This window comes from Xenopus tropicalis, chromosome 3, assembly GCF_000004195.4.
Source record: "Xenopus tropicalis strain Nigerian chromosome 3, UCB_Xtro_10.0, whole genome shotgun sequence".
Taxonomy (NCBI): Eukaryota; Metazoa; Chordata; class Amphibia; order Anura; family Pipidae; genus Xenopus; species Xenopus tropicalis.
In genome coordinates, this window is record NC_030679.2 from 36,219,437 (window position 1) to 36,234,201 (window position 14,765).

The 14,765-nt window shown below is 38.9% G+C and overlaps 1 protein-coding gene and 1 long non-coding RNA gene across 2 annotated transcripts in view; one reads left to right on the forward strand and one right to left on the reverse strand.

Annotated features, from left to right (window-relative positions):
* LOC116409712 overlaps positions 1 to 14,765 on the reverse strand; it is a 107,795-nt gene that overhangs the window by 10,179 nt on the left and 82,851 nt on the right. The window contains exon 3 of the long non-coding RNA XR_004221948.1: positions 14,536 to 14,624. This is a non-coding gene — a long non-coding RNA (uncharacterized LOC116409712). The remainder of the gene's footprint in view (positions 1 to 14,535; positions 14,625 to 14,765) is intronic.
* On the forward strand, positions 902 to 8,565 carry irf1 (interferon regulatory factor 1). The gene is given in 10 exon segments (NM_001006694.1): positions 902 to 993; positions 2,617 to 2,708; positions 3,308 to 3,407; positions 3,787 to 3,963; positions 4,170 to 4,216; positions 4,331 to 4,445; positions 4,994 to 5,113; positions 6,337 to 6,377; positions 6,491 to 6,617; positions 7,580 to 8,565. Coding segments are annotated over 9 exon segments (909 nt in total). The 5' UTR covers positions 902 to 993; positions 2,617 to 2,621; the 3' UTR covers positions 7,675 to 8,565.

Sequence of the window (14,765 nt, forward strand, 5' to 3'; positions counted from 1 at the left end):
ATGTTGTGGCATGACCTTAAAAAGGCGGTTCATGCTAGAAAACCCTCAAATAAAGCTGAATTACAACAATTCTGCAAAGATGAGTGGGCCAAAATTCCTCCAGAGCGCTGTAAAAGACTCATTGCAAGTTATCGCAAACGATTGATTGCAGTTATTGCTGCTAAGGGTGGCCCAACCAGTTATTAGGTTCAGGGGGCAATTACTTTTTCACACAGGGCCATGTAGGTTTGGATTTTTTTTCTCCCTAAATAATAAAAACCCTCATTTAAAAACTGCATTTTGTGTTCACTTGTGTTATCTTTGACTAATAGTTAAATGTGTTTGATGATCAGAAACATTTTGTGTGACAAACATGCAAAAGAATAAGAAATCAGGAAGGGGGCAAATAGTTTTTCACACCACTGTATGTGTGTGTATATATATATGTGTGTGTATACATATGTGTGTGTATATATATATATATTCCATGCAACTATAAATAGTAAAACATATATGTATATTAATTCCTATAAAGTACTCCTACAGGTTGCAAACACCACCTGCTCACACTTCCCACAGATATTTACAGTGAGTAGTGAAGGTGTGAGCTGCTGCTGCCGCTGTTTTTACTCAGGGAAACACAAGGTGCAGCATTACTGCAACTCCCATCCCATTCCTTGCAATGCACAGGCCAGTAATTAGCTGGGATATCAGTTTCAGGCTCGGACTTCCCCCTTCTTTTTTTTTTTTTTTTTCTCTCTCCGCACTACTGTACAACAGCCTGATTTCCCCGAAATGATGCCGAGCTGCTAGCCCAGCCCCTACCAATAGCGGCGCAGCAAAACACATGGAGTGGGCGGGCCGAACAAACTAATACCTGGGGTTCCCCGCTATACATAATAAAGTCACTCAGGCTCTCTCAGGGAAACATCTCTCCAGGAATCGCTCGTTTAGGAGATATTTCTAATTCACGTCGCCCCTTTTCTCTCTGGATTACAAATTCCTGCTAGAAAGGTAAACTTCATCGTTTCATTTGCTTCTGCAGAACAAAAAAAGGACCTTTAAATGCACGAAACATGATAGAATCTGATGCTGGAGGCTGGTGATGTTCGGGGTGATGATCGCCTGGCATATTATGTGCAATGCATTGGGATTTGCCTCTGCTCTGGCACTGACGGGTATAGCTAATGATAGAAGATGGGGGTCAGGCTGAGGGTATAGCTAATGATAAAAGATCAGGATTAGGCTGAGGGAATAGCTAATGATAAAAGATCAGGATTAGGCTAAGTTAGATAGTTAGACAGCAGATCAGCAGCCAGTAGATGTTGCTGTGTGTGCAGTGGGCACTTTATCATGCTGTTATGTATTCCTTATTGCTTCTGTATCCAATGAAGGAGGAAGTTGGAATTAAAAAGCAGCAAGGCATAGGAGAATGGAAGACAAGGCTGACCCCTTGGTATAGATAGGGCAAAAAAATACATTTTTAGTATGGAGTGTGGGAAAGTTTGCACTGTATGATGAGACTGCATATAAATGTTTCCTGTGACTCTGTGCTGATCCTTCTGCAACTTGTGACTCTCCAGCTATTGCTGAACTCCTGTCCTGTGATGCTGGCAGAGGCACAGACTGCATATCTCTGCATGCAAACAGGAGTTAAATTCAGTATCTAAAGAGTAAAAATGCAGCTCAGTCTGTGTGTCGTGACTGCTCGTTTCCCAAAGAGGTTCTGCATCAGCTGTGAGCTGTGGGTCACTCTTCCTTGCACTGTAGAAGTGCTGTCTTTAATGTGCATGCGGGGAGGTTTAACTGTTTGTGGTCTGGGTGTTTGTGGTGCAGAAGTTCATTTGTTTCTTTACAGCAAAATGTTATTTTTTTTTTTTTGGTAGCAGCAGAGATCAGGGCGGTCCGTTTTATGCTGGCGGTAAAAACACAGAGGAAAAAAAACACAGCAGCCAGTTAGGTTGCGTTTCAGAGGATGTAAGCCAGTGCTTGGGGGCGTAACTATCCCTGCTATCTTCTTGTGGCTTCAAGCAGCACAACCCAGCTCTGTGAAGCTCCACATGTTGCTTTTGGCAGCAGCTTTCAGCATTGTGTTGTGCAAGATGGCAGTATTCCCACTTATATTCTCAAAGCTTGTAGTTTTGTCTTAGATTCAAAGGGAAACATTTAGGTGGCACTGGCATGTAATACAGTCTTTATATTTCATTGCACTGATTAAGCCAGTAGTAATAGTAGTATAGGAATAGGAGTTGTAATTCCAAATATATATATGAAAAAGTGCAAAAAAATGAAAAGAAATTGGTGTCTTGGCTGGATGAGAACATTATAATAAAATACACATTGGGAGTTTTATTTGCTTTGATGGAAATTTAATTTTATTATGCAGTATTTTATATGTGAGTTTAGCACTCCGTTTGGTTTTGCCAGTTCACAGGCAACTTTTGGCAACTGTTGTAGAACCATATTTCATAGTTGAAAACTTCAAGGAAGAGATCTGTGATGAATAGTAATAAAGTAATTTTACTGGTGTCATCCCAGGGCAGTTTGGAAATAACATACAAAGCATGAAGATTTCAAAAAAAGAATGGAATTCCCCACTGACAGCGAAAAATGACCTTGTGTGTTTTTCTTTTGCAGAAATAATGCCCGTTACACGTTTACGGATGAGGCCATGGCTAGAGGAGCAAATAAACTCCAACAAAATCCCTGGACTTTCATGGATCAACAAGGTAAGGGCATGTATACATGAACTTTCCCTTTAGAGCAGTGGCATACAACACATGTATAAGCCTGGAACTTCTATATTATGTTTGTCAGTTAACGCTGTGATGCGCTTGTTTATAAAAGGATAGCTCCTGTTTTAGTGCTACTGTCACTTTAATGTTAACAACCTTACATCTACATCTTTGTTAGTAAAAACAATTGCAGTTATGGAGTATATTTAGCAAAGAAGAAAAAGAAAATTCTGCAAGGTTTCTCCCTACTAAAATAACTGAAGCATTTAGAGAATTCTGTGGGCGTGGGAAGTGATTTAGGACATTTGGGAAGGATTTTCTGTTTGCTTTGTGATAAATGGCAGATTTAGGGTTAGAGAGATGTAGTTCTGCATAATAAACATTGCAAATATACTTATGGTTAACAACGTTTTCTATCTCTTTTAATCAATCTGCCTTGTGAATAACATTGCCATTATGTAAAATACTGGCCAGATGGCAACCCTGTACGCATGAGAATATATTTTATATAGTGGTTTGGCTATCAAAGCAACTTGTTTATAAACATCAGTGCTCCTTGGAGGAGGATAATAAGCAGATCTTCTCTTCTGCAGGAAGAAATGATATTTGAGATCCCTTGGAAACACGCTGCTAGACATGGATGGGACATCAATAAAGATGCGTGCCTTTTCCGTAGCTGGGCTGTCCATACAGGTACGGCTAAAAGGGTGGGTGGAAGTGCCTGCATATTATAAAGTCTCTAGGGGATGTATAAAGCTAATGTCCTGAAGCACAGTTTAGCTTAGATTCTTAAAGGAACTGGTAATATAACTGCAATATGTAGCCTTTCCTAGCCTGATTCTAGTTGTATTAGTTTAATGCCAAGTTGCTGCCCATGAACCTATGGTTAACAATTACATCATTAACAAGGCAGCCAATATGTCTCTCAGCAGATAATACAAGATGATACTTTTCTCTCATTTGCTTCTATCCCCAATATCCTACATTATGCCAAAAAGTTGCGTTAGCAACACAAAAGTTTGTTTTGGTCTTGGTTTATTCTCTGAAAATATTTTCTTTCTCAAATCTGCAGGACGTATTAAGTCTGGTGAGAAGGAGACAGACCCTAAGACTTGGAAGGCCAATTTCCGCTGTGCAATGAACTCCCTGCCAGATATAAAAGAAGTAAAAGACAAAAGCATATACAAAGGTTCCAGTGCAGTCCGAGTGTATAAAATGCTCCCGCCTCAAATAAAGGCCGAGAAGAAAGGTAAATGCTTATTATGAGCCATATGTCACCATGCATCAGAAGCCATTATGATTTCAGGTGCACACATATCTTACATTACAGAGCCTGAAAATTAATATTTTTAATAAGATGTATAAAAGTAATGTCCTACCTCTTTTTGCTTTTGGGTTTGCTGAAAATTGTAGTTCAGTGCTGGAATGACCCTGGATATTTTATTTCATTCACAGAACGCAGATCCAAGGCAAAAGACTCCAAAAGCAAAGCCAAGAAAAAGGTACAGTTATTTCTGGAAATAGCAAACCAATGCTTTGTCAGAAATGGCTATAGGCATATATATATATAGCAGCTACTTGTGGCTTACGTGTGTCTGTTTCTTATGTTGTTGCAGACTGAGGAAGATGAGGAATCTGTGAAAACTAGCCCTTTGCCTGCAGACCACAGCTACACCTCTAATGTGTATACAGACCAAGAAGACATGGATTCTGTGGATGCGGCTGTAATGAGTACGTTTATACTTTATTGCATAAAATAAGTACAATTATTAGGTCATATATGAAGCGAATATGGGTGGATTTCGCTGGAGCCAGCTTACCTCACTTTCAGCATGTCAGAATAAGTATATACTTCTATTTAGGGCTCATGTACAAGCACAAGTCTTTGCTTTCCTTTTCTTATTTGTAGCAGCCTGTTGATAAATACCTGTTGATTGTTTGCTATGGCCAACTCAATTTGTACAAATTAGCCCCTATGTTTGTAAATCAGACCCTTGCGGTTCTAAATCATAGACTTAAACCAGCTACCAAGTAGCTATGGCATCTAGTATTTTACCCTTGGGCCCCAGGTTTTTAGGAACTCTTCCCCTTTGGCACTTACAGATTTGTATCTGGCTCATATTTCATTGCCTGGCTTCTAAAGGCTTCTAAACAGTGAACCTAGTGCAATATATATTCAGCTACTCTACCATAAAAAAATAAGTAATATATATATAATATGTGTGTGTAAAATATTTTGTGCTCACATGCAGAAGTGCTAATGTAAATGTTCTCCACAGGTATCAATGAAAGTGTCTCTGGCAACTTAGATTGGGACAGTCAACTTCAAATGCCATTGCCTGACAGCACAAATGACCTCTACCCTTTCCAGGTGTCACCCTTAAATTCATCTTCAGAAGGTAATTTGTGTGCCTGCTATGTCATATACAATATACAATTTTTATGAATGTCATAGGAATTAATGCCCTTGCCACTAGGCCTAGGAATTGAGGGCAGAAGCAGAAACAGGACCAGTTTTATTACACTGAAAATATAGCAGATCCAGTGAACCTCCATTACTATTTCATTTTAATGTGATTGTGCCATAAAAACCTAACCCCCAAGGCTGATAATGCATCTAAGGCTATTATAGATATTAGATGGAAATGGTCTGAAGCTGAATTAAATGTTTAGAGTATAAACACATTAAAGGAGAACTAAACCCTAAGAATAAATGTGGCCAGAAACGCCATATTTTATGTACTCAACTTATTGGACCAGCCTAAAGGTTCAGCATCTCTATAGAAGTAATGACCCAGTGCTTTAAAGTTGTCACAGAGGGTCACCATACTGGATTCTGTTAGAAGCATCTGCTCACATGCTCAGTGTGCTCTAAGCAACTGGGCTGCACTGGTTTCAGAGCTGCCATGCAGTAATAATTTTTTTATTTGCTAATAAGCCTTATATTTTGACCCTTATATTGTATATATACAAAATATACAAAATATTGTGAGTTGCCCCTAAGCTTAGTAACTAACAACAGCACAGAGCATATGCAGTGAATCAGCAGAAAATAAGATGGGGAGCTAGTTGGGGCATCTTTGGAAGCACAGATCTTCCCTGCTAAAGGGTTGTGGGGGCCTTGGGCTGGTACAAATCCCCAAAACATATTGTACAACATTTCTAGCTTGCTTCTAAGCTTTAGTTCTCTTTCAAGAAGATATGGGATATGACTAACCAACATGGAAAAAGGAAAACTACAGCCCCAAACACTGGAGGTCTCTATAAAAATATATTGCATAAAACAGTGACAGAGTTGCATTATTTGCATTATTTCCAGCACAAAATGGTGGCTTAAGGGAAAACATGCAAAAGAGCAATATTTACTGATATATATTGCAGTTTGGTAAGATTCTTTAATAGGCCACTAAATATGATATAAACTATCTGTTGGTTACGTATTCATTGTGGGGGTATAGTTTTCCATTAAATTCCAAGTGTTTATGCGAAAGCACAAAGGCTCACTTTGCAGAACAAGCTATGCTCATATGTTTTGCTGAACCTACATTATTAGAATACAAATATCCTCTAAATACCACTAATGCTACAAGTTATTTATTTCATTTTTTTTATTTACTTGCAGAGGAAGATGAATGTATGACCCTTACAGAGGACTTTCTAAAAGTAAGTAGCTTTCTTACATTTTTTGCTTGGCTAATGCTATATAGATAACTGTAATGATTCTACAGTATGCTAAGACATAATGTTTATCATCCATATTCCATCCTCTATTCCAGTTGTTAGAGCCAAGCACAGAATGGCAGCAGACAAGCATTGATGGCAAAGGGTTTTTCACCAATGAATCTGGCCTGCAGACCTCCTGCCTTACTGAAATAAGCTCTGCATTCGATGGCACGTTATCGGGTTCGTATATTTTTCTATGTTAATTTTCCTTGTTAAGAAAAAGTCGAATCTGTGTGCCATAAAAATGTAATAAAGAATCCCAGCACACTAAAATCCACCTATTTTACTGATATGTACAGAGACTGGCTGCACCCCTGAAAGTGCGTAACTTCTGTAAATGTTTAATAAAACACATGGCAGTAGGTGATTTCTAATAATTATCCTTATTAATTTACTAATATATGTCTGCCACTCTGTTGCATGGACAAAGTAACTATCACATGTGAAAGGTGGTGGAATCCATAAATAACTACCATTTAGGTCTAATGTGATGCTGAAGTCATTTTATTCGAGGGACAGCCTGATAGTCTAGAACAGTTCATACAAATTACTACATGTAGGCATTTTCTTATACATTGCAATTGAGGGCCACATTATATTAAATGGATGGTGTCATACAGTGAAGTCTATGGACGCCTCCATTTGGACAGCCCTGGTCTAGAAACATACATAAGCCAGCTTGATCACTAAAGGCTAGATCCTAGAATGTCCTATTCCTTCCTAACAACTTTGCAATTGGTCTCCATTATTTATTTATTTTTTAATTATTTGCCTTCTGCCTCTTTCCAGCTTTTAAATGGGGGTCACTGACATTAATTGTCAGTCAAAAAAACTGTTGCTCTACATGGGCACAATTTATTGTGTTGTTACTTTTTATTATTTAGCTTCCTATTAATCTAAATAATACCCTAGCAACCAGAAAGCTGTTAAAATATCACACTGGGGAGCTGCTAAACAAAGCTAAATCACTTAAAAACCACAAAAATAAAAAATGGAGACCAACTGCAAATTGTCTCAGGAGATCAATGTCTACATCATCCTGCAAGTTAATGTAAAGGTGAACTACCTCTTTAACACAGTCTACCTCTGTTATGTATTATTTGAGTATATTCATTAAACTTAATTTCATCCTTTTATTTTAGGCGAAATACAAGTCAGATTCTCCACAGACATGATCAACTGGCCAGAGTCAAGCTTTTCCTCCAGGGCTACTGGGGTAGCTATCTCTACATTCTGAACTTTACCTCCTACCATTCCAAAGCACTTATCATGGAGAACTGACTGGCAGAAGTCCAGTTCTGGGGGAACAGGCAGGACATTATTTGGTCACTACTGCTGGGTTGGCCATTACCGACTGTGAAAAGGAGGACAAGTCATATGTGGACGTCTGATTTGTTACTTTTTTACTCAACACTGAAGCGGAATATATAGCACTACATTGTATATGTGAAAGTCAGCCTGTTCCTACCCTCTGTGACTCATACACTGATAGAACCTATTAGCAATACTGCAATATTTTGTGCACTTAATTTGAAACTTTGCATTGGTGTAATGTAAATATATTGATTGTTAGTGGTTTAACATTAGTTCTGCATTCAGCCGTTGCTGACAACTCAAATGCAAATATTCAGGGTTGTTTTGTACTGTAGAAGGAGCACCGCTAAATACGAAACTAAACTCATCTATGCTGGTTATAACATGCAAATACTTTAACAGGTATTGCTGAGCTGCATTTCCAGCATCAAACTGGCCATACAGGGGCTGATATAGTCTCCTGCATCTCTGGATAGGTCTGCGCAGGCACTTAATGTGATCCAGTCATAGGCCCAGGGGCCAGATAATTGGATTAGACCGATTTGGCCCACCACCATAGTGGAAAAAGTGTGCAAATATCAGCAAACAAGCAGCTTTTTAGGTGGTATGGCCTGCTGTTTACTTGTAAATGATTACATTTTGGGCAGCTATCATTCTTCACTTAACGTGTAATAGGATAACAACAAATAATTTCAGTATTTCTAAAATAAGGTTCTATGCAGAAGTTTTACCATAAATATGCTGTTACTTCATTGTGAGGTATTTGTAAATAGTATATTTGTATAAAAATGTTTAAATAAATTCTGTTTATATATGTGCTTTTGTATATGTATGTTTATTTATTGTGGCACAATGTAGTTGGTGTGTTTGCCATCTATTATAGTCAGTGGGGGTTGATCAAAGGTATGGAAAGACTATTGCCTGGGTAATCATGATTGTAATATGGTTAGCCAAGTAATAACTACCCTCTTGGTGAGTTTTATCACAGGGTGCAACCAATGCACCTTTAGTGAATTCCTTGTGTGAAAATTGAGATGTTCTGTTTGAGGTGTAAACTTTCTCATAAGCAAATGTTTACATCTTAAAAACATATACAAGTAGCAATTCAACAATGGGGACTGTGTTGCCTATTTGCACTGTAAAAATGTGGGATTTGCTCTGACAGTTCAAGTTGTAGCAAGAATGGAAACATTTGTGCATGGCAACATTAAGGTGATTAAATATATTTTACTATTGATATCAGCAGCAGAGTAGCAGTAGAAGCCTAAAAGCTTTACCCGTGTCTTACTGAGAGTATTGGACTGGATAACTGACATAAGTGGCAGGGCAGAACTTTTGATATGAAGTATAACAAAAGTGGCATAAAGTTGATTCCTTTGTTGGCTTACTAAGGAGGTCACAGCAAGCTTCCAAACCATTTCAGTTAGTAACAGCTTTGAAGAAGGAACTGAAATATTCTGAAAGCTTGTTGTGAATATCATCCAATTTTTTAATACACCAATTTTGTTATGCTTCATAGCAAAAGTTCTAACCTATAACCTTTTTTTACTGGCTAACACTTTACCTGAAACAACATAAGTCACATGACTCTTTATTAACAATAAGGAGGACATCAGGCCATAGTAGTCCTCCTACAGAGAATGCCAGTCCAAGCTTTTGCTATGAGGCTACTAATCGGTAAAAACAATTGTATAAGGATTTTTTATATATATATATATATATATATATATAATAGAAAGAGTGCCGCACACATAGGGACTTGATACAAAAGAAAAAGTGGTTTTATTGAAAAAATTCCAACGTTTCGAGCACAATCTGTGCTCTTCCTCAGGGACAAACCAACAGACCATATCCCAACACCCACAGTAAATATATATATATATATATATATATATATATATATATATATATACACAGTATACACACAAGAGCCAAGAATATCTTGTAAATTATATCCTTTTAAACAGAGTTTAGTGATGTCACTGGTTATAATCAGTGCTTAGTGATGTCATTTCTGTCACTTGACTCACTGAAACCTGTGTATTATAATAAATAATGTACCTCCCTTGTAAAATATGAGGATATTAGAAGTCACCTCGAAGTCCAATGACCTGTATAAAAGTATGAGGCTGAAGGCAGACCATCTCCCATAGTTGCCATTTTAATCAAATAATTTAAATGATTTCCTTTTCTCTGTAATAATAAAACTATTCCTTATTGAACTGAAATCCTATTTAAATTAAACTGAAAGGTATGGAGATCTATTATCTTGTATTCATGGTAGATAGCAGCGTCAGACTTGGATTAAAGGGGCCCACCAGGGCTGTCACTTCAGGGGCTTCCTACCACAGTTGTAAGCTCCTAAATGAGGCATACCCAGCAGTGCAACCCCACCCCAGCATGTACATTTAATTTCTCGACTTGATTGGGTGGGGTGTTTAGAGGGAGTGCTTGCAGTTTCTAGGAACCAGTCTGTAACGGTGGGGCCCATCAGGTTTTTTCACAGTGTACCGCCAGCTCAGTTTGACTAGTATGTATGTATGTATGTATATGTATGTATATGTTTATTTATAAAGCGCTACTTATGTACGCAGCACTGTACAGATTAGTAGATGATATATAGATGATTGGTTGATTGATTGATAAATAGATAGATGATAGATAATAGATGGATAGATAGAGAGAAATAGAAAGATAGACAGATCTTGTAGGATCGTCCATCCTTGCTGTATGCAGTACGGGAATTCTACATGTTGCCAGTTGCAATAAACAAAACTAATTCAGAAAGGAATCTTGTCTTCCTCCACATGTAATGTATGTATGTATATCTTTATTTATAAAGCGCTACTTATGTATGCAGTGCTGTACATTAGAATACATTAATACAAACAGGGTTTTATTAAGATAATAATAGATAAATACAAAGTATAACAATAAATATGAATAAACACAAGTACAGTTGCTATAAGTTAACTGGAGGTCCCTGCCCCGGAAAGCTTACAATCTAGATGATGGAGTTTATAATCTAAAGGAACCAAGTCTCTCAGCTTTAGGGTGTGGCTGGAGGCTGGAAGAGTACAACATTAGGAGACTGCTGTCCCCTGTAGAATAAATGAAACACTGAAATTAAGCTCTCTTTTCCTGTGTGTACGGGTAGCGCTGTACCCCCCCCCCCCCCCCGCCCTTCATCCCTCAGGCTGAGAAAGGGACACTGCAATAGCTGCTGTGCATGTTGCACCCAGTAACTGCTGTTATTTTCGGAGCCCAGTATTCACCTTTTAAACTTCCTGTGTTGTTGAGCCGAGTGTGTGCCAGTGTATCGTTCCTGCACAGGCCCCTCCCACAGGAAAAACACAAATATTGCACTAAATCAAATACATTCCTCCGCAAGCAGGGCCCTTACATATTTAACCCCAGGGGGAAAAGAGCTTTTACAGACTTCAGGGCTTAACAAGTACAAGAGCAAAGAGATTTGCACAATTAGGTATTTCTTTACCCAGGTAGGCAACTTTGTTTTTCAGAATTCCAGCATATTTGCCCTCACTCCATTCTGGCACAATATATTGCAGCCATTACACCCTTTATTCCTGCACTTACTGCTTGATACGGGCAGGTGTTACATACAGGGCTTCCAAACTGGTGCAGGGCATTAGTGTAAACTAGAAAGGCAAGCTTGAGAACAAACTTCATGTTGGTTTGAAAAACATGAAGTCACTGAATGAAATCTGGCTGTTGCTGGCTCCACCCACTTTTTCTAACCTTGGACAACAGGGGGGCCCTAGTTTTAATAGTGTCAGCAATTAAAATGGCAGCAATTTAAATTTCTCCACTGAGTCAATGAGTGACATCTGTTGGTGGTTGCACCCACATTTTCTAACCTGGAACTGCAGTTACCCAGTGACTAATTTCAAAGTTTAGGGACCCTAGAATTAATAGTTAAAGGAGAAGGAAAGGCTAGTAAAGAGTTAATCTCAAAATGCAGGCATACCTTCAGTTGTCTCAATAGTGCCCTTAAGTCTCCCCATATTTCTCCCATTCAGAAGATCTGAAGCCAAACAGTTTGAAAAAACGCTGAGCTGGGTAGAGAAGATTCCCATAATGCAACGCTCCTTCCCAGACTTGGTGACTTGGGACTGTAGGTGGCGCATGCGCACCCCCCTCTAGCGTCCAGTTGCCATGGCGTGTATGCAGCGGCACAGAAGTGGCAGCGGCACAGAAGAACAGACAGCCGGCAAGCAGGTGCTGGTAGGGGGAGAGGCAAGGTGGGGAGAGGCAGGGGGGGAGAGGCAGGGGGGGAGAGGCAAGCGGCGAGCGGGTGGTGTGTGGCAGCGGCAAGCAGGTGCTGGTGAGGGGAGAGGCAAAGGGGGACAAAATGGCGGCGCCATTCACTGAAACAAGTATGTAGAATGTAGCAGGTGTATCTCTGTAAATCTTTCATTAGGCAAGCCAGAATTATAGAATTTTTACACAGCAATAGTAGTACTATTTAATAGTGTGCTTCATAGATTTTGACTTTCCTGGCAGCAGTTTAAATTTAAATCAATAAAAGTCAATAGGTGAGTTGTGATTGGTGGTTGGTGGGTGTGCCCACTTTTTTAACATTGAGTTGAAATCACCCAGTGACAAACTGTGCAAAGTTTGGGCATCCTGGCATAAATAGTGTGAGAATGACAATATTTTATATTTAAGTCAATGAAATTCAATAGATGAAATTTGATTGGCTGTTAGTTGCCCAAGCCACTTTTCCGATTTTTGAATTGCAGTCCCCCAGTGACCAACTCTGGACAGTTTGGGGACTCAAAAACGTAAAAGTTGTGGGACTGACAGCATTTTACACTTCACTATTGAAAGTAAATAGTTGGCTGTTGGTCGTGCCACCCACTATTTCTAACTTTGAACCGCAAAAACCCAATGACTTACTTTTCAAAGTTTAACAAAATTAGAATTAATAGTTAAATAATCAGTAAAAATACAAACCAATGAAATTTAATGTGTCGAAACGGATTGGCTATTGGTGGCTTTGCCCACTTTTCCTAACCTTTAACATTTAACCTTAGTCCCCCAGTGACCAGCTGTGAAAAGTTTGGGGACACTGGCATTAAATGTGTGAGAATGGCAGCAGTTAAAATTTGATTGGCTGTCCATAGCTCTGGCCCCTATTGGACATCCAACAAATATCATATTTGGGGTGTTCGGAGCGAAGAAGTGTGAAAAGTCTGGGTGTTGTACCCCTAAAACTGGAGGAGGAGTAGCATTTAGAAAATGGGGGGGGGGGGGCGCTAAGAAAAAGAAGAATAAGAAGCGGAAGAATAAGCTGAAGAGGAAGAACAGTATGTTGGGGGTTTTCAAACCAACATAATTAGAGCAAGTAAGAGCAAGAACTTTCTTTATCATATTTTAATTAGTACCTACCAATTTTTAAATGGATTTCAGGGTGGTAATTGATTTACTGACAGGTCCACGCTGATAGGCGTATCCAGCATGTGCTTTGCCAAAACATAATGGTGCATGTGGGTGTTGTAGTTCAGGAGCACTGCAAATGCCACACTATAGAGATCTTGCAGGCAGTGACACATCATAGTAAGTTATGTATGTATTTTTAAATGTTATTAATGCATAAAATATGATGTAATCTGGGCTTTGTTGATATTATTCCCAGGCTGGCAGAGGATGTGTAGTTGGGTGCTTTTTACCTAGCTGAAAAGAGCTCTATGTGCCATCAGCTTAAGGGTATAGGGATGCCCTGGTACGTCTTTCCACCCCCACTTAAGCTGGCCATACATGCACCGATGATATTGTACGAAACCTCATTTCATACCGACCGATATCGCAAAAGGCTGCGGATAAAAGATTTTGATCAGGTGCTGTTGAAGGCGCCCAAGCAAAACCTATGTTAAGGGCTGAATCGGCAAAAGGAGGTTGAAATCCTTTTGTTTCTACCTCCATATCTGACGATTCAGCCCTGAACGTCAGTGGAGAGTGGGAACAATCTTTCATGCGAGCATCGAAATTGCTACGTGTATAGCCACCTTTACTTTCTGGGTTCCTCTGGCACTATCCTACTAAAAAAATCAATTTGCATTCGGGCTTTACTGGCCTTTGAAATAAATTCTGGTATCAGTTTTATCAGATGTGGGAGACCCTGCTCAATCAAGTTCAAATGTGTAAATCAAATTCAGAATTTTGCCTGGTTCCTAAAACCGAGAAACATATGTACCATGCTCTGCTTTGCTTTAAATTGAATAGCTGTTTATAAAGTACAAGGCAAGGCTAGTTTACTGATTTCAATTTGATTGGCAAAAGTCTAGCAAATTTGTATAAAATGTATTGGTAAGTAAAATTCAAACTGCACCTTAGGCTTAAGACACTTTCTATACCAGTTTCCTAGATCTGTCACCCAAATTGTGGGCCGAGCCGCACAACGCTAGAACACATCCTAACCGTCTTATCAATCTAGCCTCCATTTGCAGCAAGAAATTTTGCCTGTCATTACCTGCTGAAGTTGGAAAGTAGTAGTAGTACAGGTATGGGATTGCCTATCAAAAAACTGGATATCCAGAAAGATTGAAATGACGATAAGCCAATGTCCTATAAAGCCCATTTTATGCAAATAATTCATTTTTAAAATAATTTTCTTTTTCTCTGAAATAATAAAACAGAACCGGTTACTTGATAGTAACTAAGCTGCATGGATCCATATTGGTGGCAAAACAATCCTATTGGGTTTATTTAATGGTTAAATGATTTTCAGGAGACTTAAGGCATGGTAATTAAAATCTCATACCTGTAATGAGTTATTACTCTGTGCTTCAAAATGGGGGAAGGTTCCATTGGGGATATAACCTGGCAGACCATTCATACCCTGCGGATGCCCTGTTTGAGAGAAAACATCAGATTAGTGTTATGGGCTACTAAACCTGCAGCAAACATTAATAGTGTAATACCTAGCATAATATTTGTGCCATGTTATATTGTTATTACATTACACTTAAGTCAGTGTTTTTTTAATTAGGG